The sequence below is a fragment of the Erinaceus europaeus genome, chromosome 6, assembly GCF_950295315.1.
Source record: "Erinaceus europaeus chromosome 6, mEriEur2.1, whole genome shotgun sequence".
Classification (NCBI taxonomy): Eukaryota; Metazoa; Chordata; class Mammalia; order Eulipotyphla; family Erinaceidae; genus Erinaceus; species Erinaceus europaeus.
The window spans coordinates 937,219-954,309 of NC_080167.1; the positions used below are offsets into that span (position 1 = coordinate 937,219).

Below are 17,091 nucleotides of genomic sequence, written 5' to 3' on the forward strand. Positions count from 1 at the left end.
GGCTCCCCACCTGCAGGGGAGTCGCTTCACAGGTGGTGAAGCAGGTCTGCAGGTGTCTGTCTTTCTCTCCCCCTCTGTCTTCCCCTCCTCTCTCCATTTCTCTGTCCTATCCAACAACAACAGCATCAGTAACAACAATAACTACAGCAATAAAACAACAAGGGCAACAAAAGGGAATAAATAAATACATGTTTTAAAAATAATATTCTCTCATATTGGGAAAATATATATAAGGAGCAGGGTGAGAACTCAGGACTTGCCTGCCCAGGACCCCAGAGACCCACCAGCGAGCACCAAGTGGGACACTGGTGTGTGTGTGTGTGTGTGTGTGTGTGTGTGTGTGTGTGTGTGTGTGTGTGTGAATGTCTAAAAGTCAATTAATTGATTGATCTTTAAGAACAAACATAAAAAATATGTGAAATAGCCAGGAGGTTACTCAGTGGGCAAATGAATAATGCCAAGGTGCCAGGGTGCCAGGGTTCAGGATGTCAGGGCGTCAGGGTGTCATGGTACCAGGATGTCAGGACAACAGGGTGTCAAGGTACCAGGATGTTAGGATGCCAGGGTGTCAGGGTACCAGGATGTCAGGGCACCAGGGTGTCAGGGTACCAGGATGTCAGGGCACCAGGGTGTCAGGGTACCAGGATGTCAGGGCACCAGGGTCCTGCAGACCAGGAAATGGCTCTGTCCCTTTAAAGAGCATCAGGGGCCCAGGTGGTGGCACACCTGGTTGAGTGCACATGTCATAGTCAGCAAGGACCCGGGTTCGAGGCCCTAGTCCCCACCTGCAGGGGAAAGCTTCACAAGTAGTGAAGCAGTGAAGCAGGGCTGCAGGTGTCTCTCTGTCTCCTTCTCTCTCTGTCTCCCCCTTCCTCTCAATTTCTGGCTGTCTCTATCAGATAAATATTTTCTTAAAAAATTTTGGGGGTCGGGCGGTGGCGCAGTGGGTTAAGCGCACGTGGCGCAAAGTGCAGGGACCGGCATAAGGATCCCGGTTCGAGCCCCCGGCACCCCACCTGCAGGGGAGTCGATTCACAGGCGGTGAAGCAGGTCTGCAGGTGTCTGTCTTTCTCTCCCCCTCTCTGTCTTCCCCTCCTCTCTCCATTTCTCTCTGTCCTATCCAACAACAAAGCAATGTCAACAATGGCAATAATAACCGCAGCGAAGCTGCAACAACTAGGGCAACAAAAAAAAGGGGAAAATGACCTCCAGGAGCGGTGGATTCATGGTGCAGGCACCGAGCCCAGCAATAACCCTGGAGGAAAAAAAAAAAATTTAAAGCGCCTCAGGAAGGGCCCCTGCATGGAGGGCGTTCAGCTTCGGGCCCTCAGCTCCCTGAAGCCAAGGCCGGGAGCCCCTATGTGTCCACAAGACCCCCCCCCCCATGGGTGGGCTAGCACAGGGTGCCGGTTCTTGACCTGTGTGGGGTGCTAGGCGGAGAGTCAGCTAACACGCAGAGGGCAAACGCAACCTCCCAGCAGTTCCCAGGACCGAGGGCCTTGCTGCCCGTCTCCAGGTGGACCCGCCGGGCAGGGCTACACACAGCGGTGGGATCCCTGTTTCTACTGGGCCCTGAGTTGTCCAGCCTCCTCAGGTGAATGACACAGGTTTGGACTTAGACCAAAGGAGCAGAGCTGTCAGTCCACTGTCCTCAGCCCCTCTCTGCCCTGAGGAGGACGCTAATGCCGGACACCCACCCTCCTGGGGACATTTCTCAGGGGGTGCAGGGTGGTGTCCTTCTGCCCTAAGTCCGGGGTTCCGGCGGGGGCGCTTCCTGCTCCCTGGTGCCGTGGCCAGCGGCAAGCCGGGTGGGGACAGAGGAAGGGACGAGAGACAAGGACTCTGTCATATCACGTCCGGAGACGCAGTGACAGAGCTGCCCTGATAAGCCCCGGGCAGCAGGGTGAGCGGCCACGTGTAGCACCGTGTGCAGGCACTCTGGGCCCACGTGCACCTTGGCACGGCTGCTTCCCAGAACTCCATGCAGGGGTGCTGGGGCTGGGTTCTCAGGAATGCCAGGAGGCCAGGAACACTTGGTCACCGGCGGAGCTGCCACGCCAGCCTGTGGCTGTCCCGGGGGCCTGTGGCTCCGGCCGCCTGCCTGGGTCTGGTCAGACACGGCCTCCCCCCAAATGTCCCAAGTGTCACCTCAGAGCTGCCCCCTCCCCGCAGCATGCTGGGAGCACCCGCTGCCCCTCCCCGTTGTCTCCCTTGAGCTCCTGGCAGCCCGGGGACAGAGGTCTCACTCTGCCCTTGCTGTCATGCCTCACTGACGGCAGCTAGGTGCCCTGACCAGACCCAGCTCCTCAAGCCCGGCTTCCCCCAGCCTCTGCCCCCTGCCCCCTGCCCCCTGCCCCCTGAAAGCTGCCACCCGCACGGCCCCTCGCCATGCAGCCCTGGTCTGCCTCTGTAGCTGCGTCCTGGCCCTCTGACAGGAGGGACTCAGGGCAGGGATAGGATCAGGGTCTTGTCTCCGCCTCACTCGGCCCCTCCCCGTGCCCCCCCCCCACCGTGTCCCACACTGGCCGTGAAGCAAATGGTGCAGCAGGAGCCCTGCTGGGTAGGGGATGCCGGGAGGGGACCTGGGGATGGGCACGAGGACCAGCTGTCCTCCTTCCAGGCCTGGTCAAGGCAGCCTGTGACCCAGGGTGAAGGGGGGTCAGGAAGGACCCAGGAGTCCGGCCTGAAGGAGCCACCAGCACCAGAGACCCCTCAGGTGAGACGTTCAAGAAAAGCTGGGGGGGGTCAGGTAGTAGCGCAGCGGGTTAAGCGCAGGTGGCGCAAAGCACAAGGACCGGCAGAAGGATCCCGGTTCGAGCCCCCGGCTCCCCACCTGCAGGGGAGTCGCTTCCCAGGGAGTGAAGCAGGTCTGCAGGTGTCTGTCTTTCTCTCCCCCTCTCTGTCTTCCCCTCCTCTCTCCATTTCTCTCTGTCCTATCCAACAACGATGACACCAATAACAACAACAATAATAATAACAAAAAATCATAAACAACAAGAACAATAAACTGGAAAAGAAAAGCTGAGAAGGGGGCTCCCCGAGGGCTTCCCCAGACGGAGCTGCTGTGGGAACCTGGCCCATATCTGGGGGCTTAATGAGGAACCACAGGTACAGTGGTGGGCAGCTGGGCCAGGCAGGCCACAAGTGTGAGTGCATGTGTGTGAGTGGGTGTGTGCATGTGACACCCAGCCCCAGCTCTGAGGGCGGGGGCCCTCCCCATGACAGTGGCACTCAGACTTTCACCCGCTGGACTGTGGACTGAGGAGGCCAGGCTTCGCCTCACCGGGAGCAGCTCTCTGGGCCGGGCTCCACTCGGGCTCTGGGGCACAGCAAACCCGGCCAGATGGGCAGGGGCTCAGCCGGTGTGGGGGCCGGGACGCCTGCAGCCAGAGGGCCGCCTGGGTCAGCACATGGGTCAGCGGGAGGCCAGGAGGGGCAGGGCACAGAGCTGGATGCTCATCCTGGGGTGCTGAGTTCAGCCCCAGGCTCTGTGTGCCAGAGTGACACTCACTCTGCCCACCTCTCTCCTCTCCTCTCCTCTCCTCTCCTCTCCTCTCCTCTCCTCTCCTCTCCTCTCCCTTCTCCCCTCTCCCTCTCTCTTTCCCTCTCTCTTCTCTCCTCTCCTCTCCTCTCCTCTCCTCTCCCTCTCTCTTTCCCTCTCTCTTCTCTCCTCTCCTCTCCTCTCCTCTCCCTTCTCCCCTCTCCCTCTCTCTTTCCCTCTCTCTCCTCTCCTCTCCTTTCCTCTCCTCTCCTCTCCCTTCTTCCCTCTCCCTCTCTCTTTCCCTCTCTCTCCTCTCCTCTCCTCTCCTCTCCTCTCCCTTCTCCCCTCTCCCTCTCTCTTTCCCTCTCTCTCCTCTCCTCTCCTCTCCTCTCCCTTCTCCCCTCTCCCTCTCTCTTTCCCTCTCTCTCCTCTCCTCTCCTCTCCCTTCTCCCCTCTCCCTCTCTCTTTCCCTCTCTCTCCTCTCCTCTCCTCTCCTCTCCTCTCCTCTCCTCTCCCTTCTCCCCTCTCCCTCTCTCTTTCCCTCTCTCTTCTCTCCTCTCCTCTCTTCTCCCTCTCTCCCCCCTCTTCTCCTTCCTCCTCTCTCTCCCTTTCTCTCTCTCCCCTCTCCTCTATTCTTCCCCTCCTCTCCTCTCTTCTTCTCTCCCTCCTCCTCTCTCTCCCTCTGTCTTTCCCTCTCTCTCCTCTCCTCTCTTCTCCCTCTCTCCCCCTCTCCTCTATTCTTCCCCTCCTCTCCTTCCTCGCTCTCTCTCCCTTTCTCTCTCTCTCTCTCTCTCCCCTCTCCTCTCCCCTCCTCTCCTCTCCTCCTCACTCTCTCTCCCTTTCTCTTTCCCTCTCTCTCCCCCCTCTTCTCCTTTCTCCCCCGCTCCTCTTTCTCTAACTACTCTTTCTCTCTCCTCTATCTGTCTTTCTCTCTCCTGTCTTTCTCTTTCTCTCTCCTTTCTCCTTCAGGGTAGGGTAGGAAGGGGCTCAGCCCTGAGGCTGCAGTCTCTGGAGGAGACGGGGATCAGGCCGGCTCTGGCACTGAGCTGAGAGGAGTGCACCAGCCACAGGCCAGACAGACACACAGACAACTTGGGTGAGACGGGGCTTCCTGGGCAGGAACAAGAGGTCTGCTGGGGGCAGGCCTGGGTCCGGGGTTCAGTCCTGCACATCATGGGCCAGAGGGCTGATCTGGCTTCTCCCCCAACCCTGTTTGTGTACCTTTTGTGAAACACTCTCACAGGTAATAAAATAAATGTCTTTTAAAAATCACTTGGGGTGGAGGGCAGGTGGTGGGGCAGCGGGTTAAGCGCACGTGGTGCAAATCGCAGGGACCGGCGTAAGGATCCCGGTTCGAGTCCCCGGCTCCCCATCTGCAGGGGAGGCGCTTCACAGGCGGTGAAGCAGGTCTGCAGGTGTCTGTCTGCCTCTCCCCCTCTCTGACTTCCCTTCCTCTCTCCGTGTCTCTCTGTCCTGTCCAATAAAATGGAAAATGTGGCTGCCAGGAGCAGTGGATTCCTAGTGCTGGCTCTGGGGTCGGGTGGTAGTGCGGCCGGTGAAACACACACAGTGCTGGCACAGAGCCCCGGCAATAACCCTGGAGGCAAAGAATAAACCAACAAGCAGCACTTTGAGGCTGGGTGGTGGTGCACCAGGTTGAGCACACACATTACAGTGCGCACGGAGCTGGGTTCGAGCCCTCCGTCGCCACCTGCTGGGGAAAAGCTTTGTGAGTGTTGAAGTAGGTCAGCAGGTGTCTCTGTCTCTCTGTCTCCCACTTTCCTCTGGCTATTTGGCTGTCTCTGTCAAATAAATAAAGTCAGTGAAAAGCACTTTGGAGGGTCAGTGCACCGTGGGAGGCCCCAGGAACGACAGCCTTCAGGGGAGGGTGAGCACAGCAAGGTGTGTGCTCTACCCACTCAGCTGTTTCTGGCCATTTTTCTCTGGTCTGTCTTCTCACCAGAAGATGCCGACTGACACATGTACAGAGAAGGACAGTGACTTGGAGATGGACTCTGAGGCCAGGTCCCCAGCTGCTCCGGCCCCGAGGGGCAGGGCTGAGAACCCAGGGCCGGACACCAGGTGCCGCAGAGCCCAGCCCCGGCCTGAGCGCTCCTGCCCGCCGTGTCCTCATCCGCACTCAAGAGGACAGTGTCCGGGGCCCCCATTAGAGTGACCGCTGACCACCAAGCTCAAGTGCCCCAGAAATACCTCCTGCTCCCCAATGGAGAGGAGTTCCCCTGAGTGTCCCGGACTCACCAGCTCCTGCCCACCCGTCACTTGCTGAGGGAGACAGGAGTGGAGGCCGGACTCAGAGATGGCTCCCCAGCCACGAGGGAGGACTGTCCGGCAGGAAGGGAGCCAGCCGCTCCCTGCAGCGGGTCACCACGGTCTGCCGAAGGCAGCGTCAGCCCAAGGCTACAGTGACTGTGCCTCTCCTGGCTCCCTGCCCTCTATGTGGAGCAAACCGGCTTGAAAAAGAGGCCTGCACCCAGGTCACGGCACCCCCACTTCCAGCCGGCAGCTGGGCAGGGAACATCTGGGGCACGTGTGCCAGGAGCACTACTCAGTCACAAAAGGGAAGCAAGACCCCCGTTTCTGGGGCGCCAGCCCCCGGGGGGCGTAAGCACCACACTGGCCACTGTGACCCCCCAGCGCCCACCCGCCCGCCCGGCTCACCGAGATCTTGGTGAAGATGTAGAGCAGCAGCGACAGCACAGACAGGTACACCTGGATACGCTTCCCGCCAAAACGCTTGCGCAGGTACTCGGGCATGGTTACCACCTGCGGACGCCAGTCTCCATCACCCCGCCCCCCCCCCCCCCCCCCCGCTCTGCCTCTCACCCCGCACCCCCCCCTCCCCGCCCCCAGGGCTCTGCCCCTCCCCCGCTCCCCCACCCTTCCTCCCCGCCCCCAGGGCTCCGCCACTCACCCCAGCCTTGATGTAGATGGGGACAAACACCCAGCCCAGCACGACCACCAGCACCAGGGCCTGGAGGGGGCACAAGGCTCAGGGGACACAAGGCTCAGGGGACACGGGGCTCAGGGGACACGGGGCTCATGGGACACGGGGCTCAGGGGACTCGGGGCTCAGGGGACACGGGGCTCAGGGGACTCGGGGCTCAGGGGACATGGGGCTCATGGGACACGGGGCTCAGGGGACACGGGGCTCAGGGGACACGGGGCTCAGGGGACACGGGGCTCAGGGGACACGGGGCTCAGGGGACACGGGGCTCATGGGACACGGGGCTCAGGGGACACGGGGCTCAGGGGACACAGGGCTCAGGGGACACGGGGCTCAGGGGACACAGGGCTCAGGGGACATGGGGCTCAGGGGACAGGGGGATCAGGGGACACAGGGCTCAGGGGACACGGGGCTCAGGGGACACGGGGCTCAGGGGACATGGGGATCAGGGGACACGGGGATCAGGGGACACGGGGATCAGGGGACACAGGGTTCAGGGGACAGGGGGATCAGGGGACACAGGGCTCAGGGGTCACGGGGATCAGGGGACTCGGGGCTCAGGGGACACGGAGCTCAGGGGGCATGGGGCTCAGGGGACACGGGGATCAGGGGACAGGGGCTTCAGGGGACTGGGCCTCCGGGAGCACAGGTCTTAGGGACATGGGACTCAAGGGACTCGGGGCTCAGCTGCCATGGTATTCAGGCTATGTCCCACACCGTCACCCACCCCTGGCTCTGAGGGCAGCTTCTGGCCTGTGGAACCTGAGCCTGTTGTGCTACCTTGCTTTCAGAGGCCTGGCATGCAAGCCCCGTACTCTAACACTGAGCTACCTCCCGGCCTTTCCCCCTCTCTATGTGCTTGTGGGGCAGAGCTGTTGGGAGGCCCACATGACTCCAGCAGGACGACCCCAGCACAGGTTGGGCAGGAAATTGGCGCTCTAAGTGGATGGTCAGCCAACGTCCAGTCTCCCTTTGGGGCCCGACGTGGGAGCCGGCCGAGAAAGGGAACAGCCGTCAGCCTGGGCCCTGGCCTCACGGGCCCCACAGAGTCCCCTCTGGTCACTCACGTTCCACTCGAATCCGCCCATGGCGATCCCTCCGGCCGCGCCGGTGCCGGCCAGGCCCACAAAGTGCCCACTGCCAATGTTACTGGAGAAGAGGGAGGCTCCAATCTGCAGGAAGGAGGCACCAGTGGGCTGGGCTGATCGGGGACAGCCCGCAAGGGACGTGTGGCAGGGTGAAAAACACCATGGAGGGCGGGAACATGACCCCGTGTAGGCCCAGAGCCGGTGGGCAAGGAGACACCAGGAATCCAGGCCTCGAGGATCATTCTGGAGTCTTCCCAAGGGGCCATGCACACAAAAGCAGCACCCTGTGTCCTCAGACATCTGTCCACTCCCCTGTCCACTCCCCTGTCCACACTCCTCTGTCCACTCTCCTGTCCACTCCCCTGTCCACACTCCCCTGTCCACTCCCCTGTCCACACTCCCTTGTCCACTCTACTGTCCACTCCCTGTCCACACTCCCCTGTCCACTCCCCTGTCCACTCCCCTGTCCACTCTACTGTCCACTCCCCTGTCCACACTCCCCTGTCCACACTCCTGTCCACACTCCCCTGTCCACACTCCCCTGTCCACACTCCCCTGTCCACACTCCCCTGTCCACTCCCCTGTCCACACTCCCCTGTCCACTCCCCTGTCCACACTCCCCTGTCCCTGTCCACTACCCTGTCCACTCCCCTCTCCACACGCCCCTGTCCACACTCCCCTGTCCACACTCCCCTTTCCACACTCCCCTGTCCACACTCTCCTGTCCACCCTCCTGTCCCTATCCACTCCCCGTCCCTGTCCACTCCCCTGTCCACTCCCCTGTCCACACTCTCCTGTCCACTCCCCTGTCCACACTCCCCTGTCCACACTCCCCTGTCCACACTCCCCTGTCCACTCCCCTGTCCACACTCCCCTGTCCACTCCCCTGTCCACACTCCCCTGTCCACACTCCCCTGTCCACACTCCCCTGTCCACTCCCCTGTCCACACTCCCCTGTCCACACTCCCCTGTCCACTCCCCTGTCCACACTCCTGTGCTGAAGCCACAGCCCTGGACTTAGACTTGGGGCCCCACTGGGGACGGGGTGGGGGGGTCTCTGTGGTCCAGGTGAGTCTGCTCCTGGTTCCGTGGCACGAGAAGGGGGAGGGCAGAGCAGGATGCTGGGGGACACCCCTCCATGTCCGTAGCGCCCTTCCCTGTGGCACCCTGTGGCACCCTTGGCCCGGCAGGCAGGCAGGCAGACCTAATGCTCTCCGATTAGGCCTAATGGCAGTAATGATTAACCACTCCACGGCCCAGGGACTCGGGGCTCTGCCAACACCTGGGACCCCGGATGTCCATGAGAACAGACAGGTAGGGCCACAAGAGCCTCGGGATCCAGAGTGCAGGCCATGACAGACCCCAGTGTCCTTGCCCCTGCCTCCTCTGTCCATACCCCTGCCCCCACCTCCTCTGTCACTGTCCCTGCCCCTGCCCCTGCCCCATGCCTCCTCTGTCCCTGCCCCTGCCCCTGGCCTCCTCTGTCCCCCTCCTTGCCCCGTGGCCTCACTGGGCAGCTCTTCGGACCCCGTCCTCCTAGGCTCAGGACACAGTGCCCATAGAAACACACCTGCAGGCTCGGGAGGCTTCATTTCTGACCCCAGGGGTAAATATTTAGACAGGCCTGGCTCTGGGGTCATGGGAACTGCAGGCTCTGCCCCACACAGCCTGCGGACAAAGGCCACCTTTCTCCCACGGTGTTCTGGCCACAGCAGGGGCAGGGCCTTGGGGCTCAAAGGAGAGGAAGCTCAGACTGGCTATGGGGTGACCCTAGAACCTCATGGCTGGGCCTCACGGAGGGACACGATCACCAGCTGCCTCCCCCACACCCCCAACTTCCCAGTGCCGTCCACGGCCCTAAACTGGGAGAGAGTCCTGCCATCCCTCAATCTAGGCTCGAGGAGCAAGGCTGGATGGCCAGCCCAGCCCGTGCTCAGGACCGGCCAAGCATGGCGGCTCCCGGGGGCCAGAGTGGCCATGTGCTGGGCGGTCTTCGTCCTCCACCCTCCCCTCCACCCTCGCTTTGCTGGGTCACCTCCACCTGCAAGCAGAGTCTGCCCCAAGGCCTCATGGGCAAGGAGGACCAGGTGCCCGTCTCCTCCATACTGAGTGTGGTCACCACCCCCTGTAGCCCCCACCCAGCTGAGCCCCCCTGCCTGGTCCTTGCCACCTTAAGTATAGGCCAGCGCCCCTCTTCCAGAAAGTGCAAGACACAGAGATGCCAGGCCACTCCCCCAGGGCCACAGGGCACCTCAGGCAGAGACTGGGTTTGAATCCCAGCCCCTGAGCCCAGGCCTCAAGCAGGCTTCCCAGCCTAGCACGAAATGAGCCAGTCTGGCCCTCTGCATCTGTCTGTGAATAAAGTTTTATTGGCATTCGGCTGTGCCCACCCATCTCTGCTCCGTGCACGGCCGTGGGGCTGCCTCTGGCAGGAGCGGGTGGCCAGGCACTCCGGAGAGACGCCCACTGAGCCACCTTCACTGGATGGTTCCCAGTAACCAAACAGGACGGGTCGGCCACACAGGGACCCTGTGGGAAGAGACTCCCAACCCATCTGGGACCTGCTCTGGCCAGGGAGTCCCTTGGGCCCTGAGAGGTGGGCCGCAGCTGGCTGGAAAGGTGCCCCTGCCCCGTGAAGAGCCGGCAGTGGGGGAGAGAGGGCTGGGGGGCACCCCGGCCAGAACCCGGCCCAGAGGGTGTGACCATTCTCCTGCCCACCGGTCGCTGGGCGATGATGCTGACATCATCGTGGGCTTCCCCAGCTCACCGTCACCACACCCCAAACCGGCAGGTGCCTTACAGAAACGGAAGCACAGAGCACCCAAAGGACCCGGGACTCCCCCACCACCCAGCCAGCCCAGAGCTTCCTGGTGTCACCTTGTGCAACCTCCCTGCAACTCGCACCGTGGGGCCCAGCCCCTGCACCCCGCCCCGTCTCCGCCCCGGGCCTCCGGGGGTCGTGGGGACCCCCACCGCCTGCCTCCCGGGCTCTGGGGCACAGCCTGCCCCCTTCTGGTGCCTCCTCCCCCTGGGAGCCCCACCACCCCAGATTGGGGCCGAGGCTGTGTCTGTCAGGCTCCCGGGGGAGCTGCCCGCGTCACGAGGAAGTGCCGGCCGTGCCAGGTGCCAGGAGGTGGCGCCTCAGCGGGATGAGCCCTGGAGGGGGAGCAAGGGGGCCCCCCAGGAGCCTCCCCAAGGCCGCACCAGGCATCCTGGGGAAGAAGGTTCCCCACCCCGGGGCCCAGCTGTGAGGTGCCGGGTCCACCCCCAGCACCAGGCACGCAGGTGCCAGTCTGGCTACAGGAATAAATAAAGATCTCTCAGAGGAAAGGCAGCTCCCAGTTTCATCCATGCCGCCGCTGTGGGAATGTCAAGATGGAGGTGCGCCAGGCCAGGGGATTTAGGATCAGAGCTGGGGGTGGGAGCCGAGCAAAACACAGGAATGCGGCCACACCGCCACCGCCCCTGCCTGCCAGCACTGAGGGCACCCCCAGAAGGCGGGCCAGGACCGTCCTGAGCCAGGCAAAGATCCAGGAAGCCCTGCCTTGTCCCTTCCCAGACTGTGTTCCCTGCCTACTCTCAGCCCGTGTCCATTATCCCCTCACAGCCCCTGTCCCCTGTCCCCTCACAGTGCCTGTCCCCTGTCCACTCGCAGCCCCTGTCCCCTGTCCCCTCGCAGCCCCTGTCCCCTCACAGCCACTGTCCCCTGTCCCCTCACAGTGCATGTCCCCTGTCCCCTCACAGCCCCTGTCCCTTCTCAGCCTCGGTCCTCTCTCAGCCCCTGTTCCCTGTCCCCTCACAGCCCCTGTCCCCTGTCCCTTCACAGCCCCTGTCCCCTGTCCCCTCTCAGCCTCTGTCCCATCTCAGCCCCTGTCCACTCACAGCCCCTGTCCCCTCACAGCCCCTATCCTCTCACAGCCCCTGTCCTCTCTCAGCCCCTGTCCCCGGTCGCCTCACAGCCCCTGTCTCTTGTCCCCTCACAGCCCCTGTTTCCTGTTCCCTCTCAGACAGTCCCCTGTCCCCTCGCAGCCTCTGTCCTCTCACAGCCCCTGTCCCCTGGCCCCTCACAGCCCCTGTCCTCTCACAGCCCCTGTACCCTGTCCCCTTACAGCACCTGTCCCCTGTCCCCTCTCAGCCCCTGTCCCATCACAGCCCCTGTCCTCTCACAGCCCCTGTCTCTCGTCCCCTCTCAACCCTGTCCCCTGTCCCCTCACAGCCCCTGTCTCTTATCACCTCTCAGCCCCTGTCCCCAGTCCCCTCTCAGTCCCTGTCCCCTGTCCCCTCTCAGTCCCTGTCTCCTGTCCCCTCTCAGCCTGTCCCCTGTCCCCTCTCAGCCCCTGTCCCCTGTAACCTCTCAGCCCGTCCCCTGTCCCCTGTCCCCTCTCAGCCCCTGTCCCCTGTCCCCTGTACCCTCTCAGCCCCTGTCCCCTGTCCCCTGTCCCCTCTCAGCCCCAGTCCCCTGTCCCCTCTCAGCCCCTGTCCCCTCTCAGCCTCTGTCCCCTCTCAGCCCCTGTCTCCTGTCCCCTCGCAGCCCCTGTCCCTTGTCCCCTCTCAGCCCCTGTCCCCTGTCCCCTCTCAGCCCCTGTCCCCTCTCAGCCTGTCCCCGGTCCCCTTGCAGCCCCTGTCCCCTGTCTCCTCGCAGTCCCTGTCCCCTGTCCCCTCTCAGCCCCTGTCCCCTCTCAGCCCCTGTCCCCTCTCAGCCCCTGTCTCTTGTCCCCTCTCAGCCCCTGTCCCCGTCCCCTCTCAGCCCCTGTTCCCTGTCCCCTCGCAGTCCCTGTCCCCTGTCCCCTTGCAGCCCCTGTCCCCTGTCCCCTGTCCCCTCACAGCACCTGTCCCCTGTCCCCTGTCCCCTCTCAGCCCCGTCCCCTGTCCCCTCACAGCCCCTGTCCCCTCGCAGCCCCTGTCCCCTGTCCCCTGTCCCCTTGGGCTGTCCCTCTCACCCATGTCCCGCTCTCGCACTCGGCTTAGACGGGGACCCTCTGCCAGGTGGGTGATGGGGACAGGTCTGCAGAGTGTAAGCACGCAGCCAGCAGGAACGGGGCACAGGGGCATGGCGGTTGGCCCCAGGCCCCGGGCTGGTGTCTCCTCCTGGGGCCTCACCCCATGGAGAGCTGTGCTGTGCTGAGACCACTGACCCCATCAGTCACAGGGAACAGCTCCCACTGCCCAGGGCCCCCCGACCCCCATCAGTCACAGGGAACAGCTCCCACTGCCCGGGGCCCCCGTGCACCCCTGGAGTTGATGCAGGAGTGGGGGCGCAGCACAGGGTCACTCACCGGCCACCACACCATGCTCCGGCCGGCCAGGAAGAAGCCTCCCACGGTGCCCCGGTTGGTGGAGAACATGGCCTGTAGAGGAGAGGGGCGAGGGCTCAGCAGGGCGGGGGGTGCAGGGGCTGCCCTCTGCCCTGCTCCCAGTGCCTTGTCCTCCTGGGAAGGGCACCTCTTCACGCCTGCAGTCAAGGCACCTGAGACTCGCGCCTGCTGAGGGCACCCCAGCTGAGGGTGGGCCTCTTCAGAGTCCCAGGGGGTGACAGCACCCTGCCGGGCACCTGGCAGAAGGACCTCCCGCTTGCCCCATGTCCCTCGGGGACCAGGATGTGCCTTCCAGCACTGGGGGTGGTGGGGAGGGAGGGTCCAGGGGCGATCACTGAGGGAGGTGGGGGCTCCCCGCGGGGCACGCCTTGCCTAGTTCGCAGCCCGGGTCCGAGCCCAGGACCACAGGAGAGCACCCTGGGCAGCCCTAGGCCTCCTGGTGTCCTGGCAGCTGTCTCTGTCTCTGTATCTCTGTCTCTCTCCCTCTGGGACTGGGCTTGGTTCTCCCATAGAGCACACACATCACAGTGCACCAGGACCCGGGTTCAAGCCCCTGCCCCTAGCTACGAGGGGAGCTTCTCAAGTGGTGGAGCAGGGCTGCAGGTGTCTCTCCATTCTGTCTTTCTGTTTCTCTCTCTTTTAAATATTTTATTCACTTATTGGGCAAAAACAGAGAGAAATTTGGAGGGGAGGGGAGGTAGGAAGGGAGAGAGGCAGAGAGGCCCGCAGCCCTGCATCACTGCTCATGAGCTTCCCCCTGCGGGTGGGGGCCGGGGGCTGGAACCCGGGTCCTTGTGCGTGGTAACGTGGGGGCTCAATCAGGGGCTCCACCGCCCACCCCCACCCGTCTCTTCACTTCTTAGTCTCTGGCCCTTACCAAGAAGAAGGAAAAATCAGAAGGGATCTGCGCGGGCAGCGAGTCCTGACAATAAACTGGCTGGGGAGGGAGGGAGAAGGCGACAGACAGACAGACAGGTGCTGGGCTCAGGTGCCATCACCCATTTCCCACACCCACACTCAGAAAGACACCGAGTGGGGTTCACTGGTCAGAGGGCCGGGGGGGGGCAGGCTGGGCTGCTGCACCCGGTGGGGCTGGGGGCTGGGGGCTGGGGGCTGGGGGCTGTGCTGGCTCCGGGGATCAGCCCCTCACTGGGCAGGATGCCCACAGCACTGCCCAGGGAGACAAAGTGGGGACGGGGTTCCCCAGGCTCCTGGGGCCTTGCAGGCTGCATTTCCCCAGCCCTGGGCCTGAGCAGGGCCCCCTGCCCCCCACACACACCTCCAAGGGCAAATGAGCGGCCCTGGGCTTGGTCTCCAGAGGCACACAAAGGGAAAAAGGTGCCTGGCTTGGGTGGCACAGAGATTCTGCGAAAGACCTTCCGTGCCTGAGGCACCAAAGGCCCTGGGTTCAACCCCCAAAACCACTGTGAATAAGCCAGAGCTGAGCATTGCTGGGAGGGTTCACCTGAGAGCAAGCACCTCACTGTGTGCCAGGACCCGGGTCCGAGTCCCAGCACCACGCGGGAAGCCCACACACAGCCAGGGAGAGCTCCAAGGAGGCTGGTGTGATGCTGTCTCTGCTCTCTGTGTCCCTCTCATCTCTGTGTCTCTAACCAAAATTTTATTTTTTATTTTTTTTCCTGTCACCAGGGTTTATTGCTGGGGCTTGGTGCCAGCACTACACATCCACCACTCCTGGTGGTCTGTCTGTTCTTTCTCTCTCTCTTTCTTTCTCTCCATTTATTGCATAGAGAGGGAGAGAGACTGAGAGGGGAGAGGGAAATGGAGAGGGAGAGAGACAGAGAGATGCCACTCACAAAGCTTTCCCCTTGCAGGTGGGGACCAGGGGCTTGAACCCAGATCTTGGTAAAGAATGATGCCAAGCCCCCTGAGACACAGCCTGTCTGGTGCCATGGGCCGGTGGCATCTACACAGAGAAACGCCACAGCCAGGCCAGGCAGTGTCACACCTGGTTGAGTGCACATGCTACAGTGCACAAGCATCCAGGTTCAAGCCCCATCCTCACCTGCAGGGGGAAACTTCACGAGCGGTGAAGCAGGGCTGCAGGTGTCTGTCTGTCTCTCTCCCTCCTCCTCCTCCTCCTCTCTCCATTTCTGTCTCTATCCAACAGTAAATAAATAAAAATATAATTGAGAAAGCAGAGCAGGGGCAGCAGGAGGGGCGACGCCTAGCAGCACGGGGGTGCTTCCTTTCTGATCTGGGAATGCAGTGACCTGCAGGGGACACCCCACCAGAAGAGAGACAGCAAGAACGGGAGACGGCTGTAAGTTCCGGGCTGGTACCAAGCCGCCACCCAAGAGAGCAGGTCAGTGCCGGCGGCTGTCAGTGGCCGTTTGCGGAGTCTGGACACACCCGCCAGCAGGTGAGGTCACGGGACTCCCAGTGCCACGGCTGGTGGGTGCCAGCCACTCCAGCCACCTCAGCCTGTCTGGTAAGCGGGGTGCCCTCCTGCCCTGCTGGCCGTGACCTTCTGTGCTGGGGGATCAAAGCTGAGCCTGGCCTGACCCTGGCGGGGAGATCATACCACCTGGGCCCCCAGACCAAAAGCCTCTGGGGGTCCCCAAGCGTGTCAAGGCACATCCCTGCAGGGCCTGCGTGTCCCGGGCTTCACCCGGGTAAACTGAGGCGGGGCTCCCCAGGAGGCTGCAGAGGACGTCTGGGGCTGGGGCTGGGGCTGGGGCTGGGGCTGGGGCTGGGGCCGCACCTCAGAACACCTGGCAGGGTGGGGAGACTTGCATTCATTTTTTAAAAAATATTTATTTATTTATTCCCTTTTGTTGCCCTTGTTTTATTGTTGTAGTTATTATTGATGTCATTGTTGTTGGCTAGGACAGAGAGAAATGGAGAGAGGAAGGGAAGACAGAGAGGGGGAGAGAAAGATAGACACCTGCAGACCTGCTTCACCGCCTGTGAAGCGACTCCCCTGCAGGTGGGGAGCCGGTGGCTCGAACCAGGATCCTTATACAGGTCCTTGTGCTTTGCGCCACCTGCACTTAACCTGCTGCTCTACCGCCCATCTCCCTGCATTATTTTTTTTTTCTAAGCTGCCTTTTACCCCTGGGAGAAGCCCTCGGCCATGGCAGGGTTAACTGTCAGTCCTCGGGGAGGTAAATCAGAGCTCAGTCCAGGAGGACAGCCTGGGTGCGGCGGCATTTGCATGTGTGGGACGTGGCCTCCTCCTCCTCCTCCCTGTCCCCTGGCTCTGGGTGCGCCTGTCTGTCAGGACTGAAACGTCCTATGTGCCGGCTGGTCAGAACGAGTTTCTCTGGTTCGGAGTGTGCCAGATACCCAGCGGAGCCAGAGCCGACAAAGTCCCTCTCCTGTGACAGGCCACCCGGCCTTCTTCCTCCCCAGAACCCGGGGTGTGGGGTCCCCAACTTGGGGCCCTGGGTCAGCCGTCCCCACAAAGAGCCCCGACCTTGGGCTGCTGTCACGGCCCCTTCCGCCGTGGCCCCGTCTTTGCACACACCCCTTCCGAGTCCCCTGGGTGCCAGGAGGCCGACACCCCTCTCCCGGGGCTCCTCTCCAGCGTGGCCCCAGAGCCGGCCTCCTCGCGGGCCACCCCCACCCCGGCTCCTGCTTGCCGGCCACACCGGCACCCAGCTAAGCCTTGTTGCCTAGCACCGAGCCCCGTGACCCGCGCGGTCCCGCGCCCTGGCCCCACGTACCCACAGCCCCACGGCCATCACCACCACGAAGTAGATGACAATGACGGAGATGTCGGCGGCATTTCGGATGCGCTCGTGGGGCAAGAGCCCCGGGCTGGGGGTGCCGCTGGGGGTCACGGTGCTGCCGTCCATGACTACGGGCTCCCAGCTGTCGCCCGGCTCCTTACGCGTCTCCGGGTTAATGATCAGCCGCCCCCGGGCCGGCACTGCGGGCACACCGGGCAGGGGACGGGCGCGGCGGGGCGGCCGCCAGGTGAGGGCTGACTCGGCGGGGAGGGGCTGCCCCTGGGTCCGCCTGCCTGGCACAAAGGCCCAGTGTCAGCCTCAGCCGCCTCCCGACCTTGGGACAGAGGATGCCTCACGGCACTTGGTGCCTGCCCGCCCGGGCCCGTTACCCTGTGGGCAGGCGGGGACTACACCGGCCTCGGGGACGTGCCCATCCATTCTGGGGACAAGCAGAGGATGTCCCCCATGGCCCACACCGCGCCCCCCGCTCCACTTGGTACCAGGGGAGAGAGGCTACTGAAAACAGGAGTGTGGCCAGGCCCAGGGT

The 17,091-nt window shown here is 62.9% G+C and overlaps 1 protein-coding gene across 1 annotated transcript in view; it reads right to left on the reverse strand.

Annotated features, from left to right (window-relative positions):
- The window catches only part of SLC5A1 (solute carrier family 5 member 1), a 25,152-nt gene extending 8,356 nt beyond the window's left edge, over positions 1–16,796 (reverse strand). Inside the window, 5 exon segments of the mRNA XM_060192786.1 lie at positions 6,161–6,265; positions 6,414–6,473; positions 7,514–7,618; positions 12,811–12,882; positions 16,539–16,796. Of these exon segments, the coding sequence (XP_060048769.1) occupies positions 6,161–6,265; positions 6,414–6,473; positions 7,514–7,618; positions 12,811–12,882; positions 16,539–16,670 (474 nt within the window). The 5' untranslated portion in view covers positions 16,671–16,796.
- Positions 16,797–17,091: the final 295 nt, after the last annotated feature.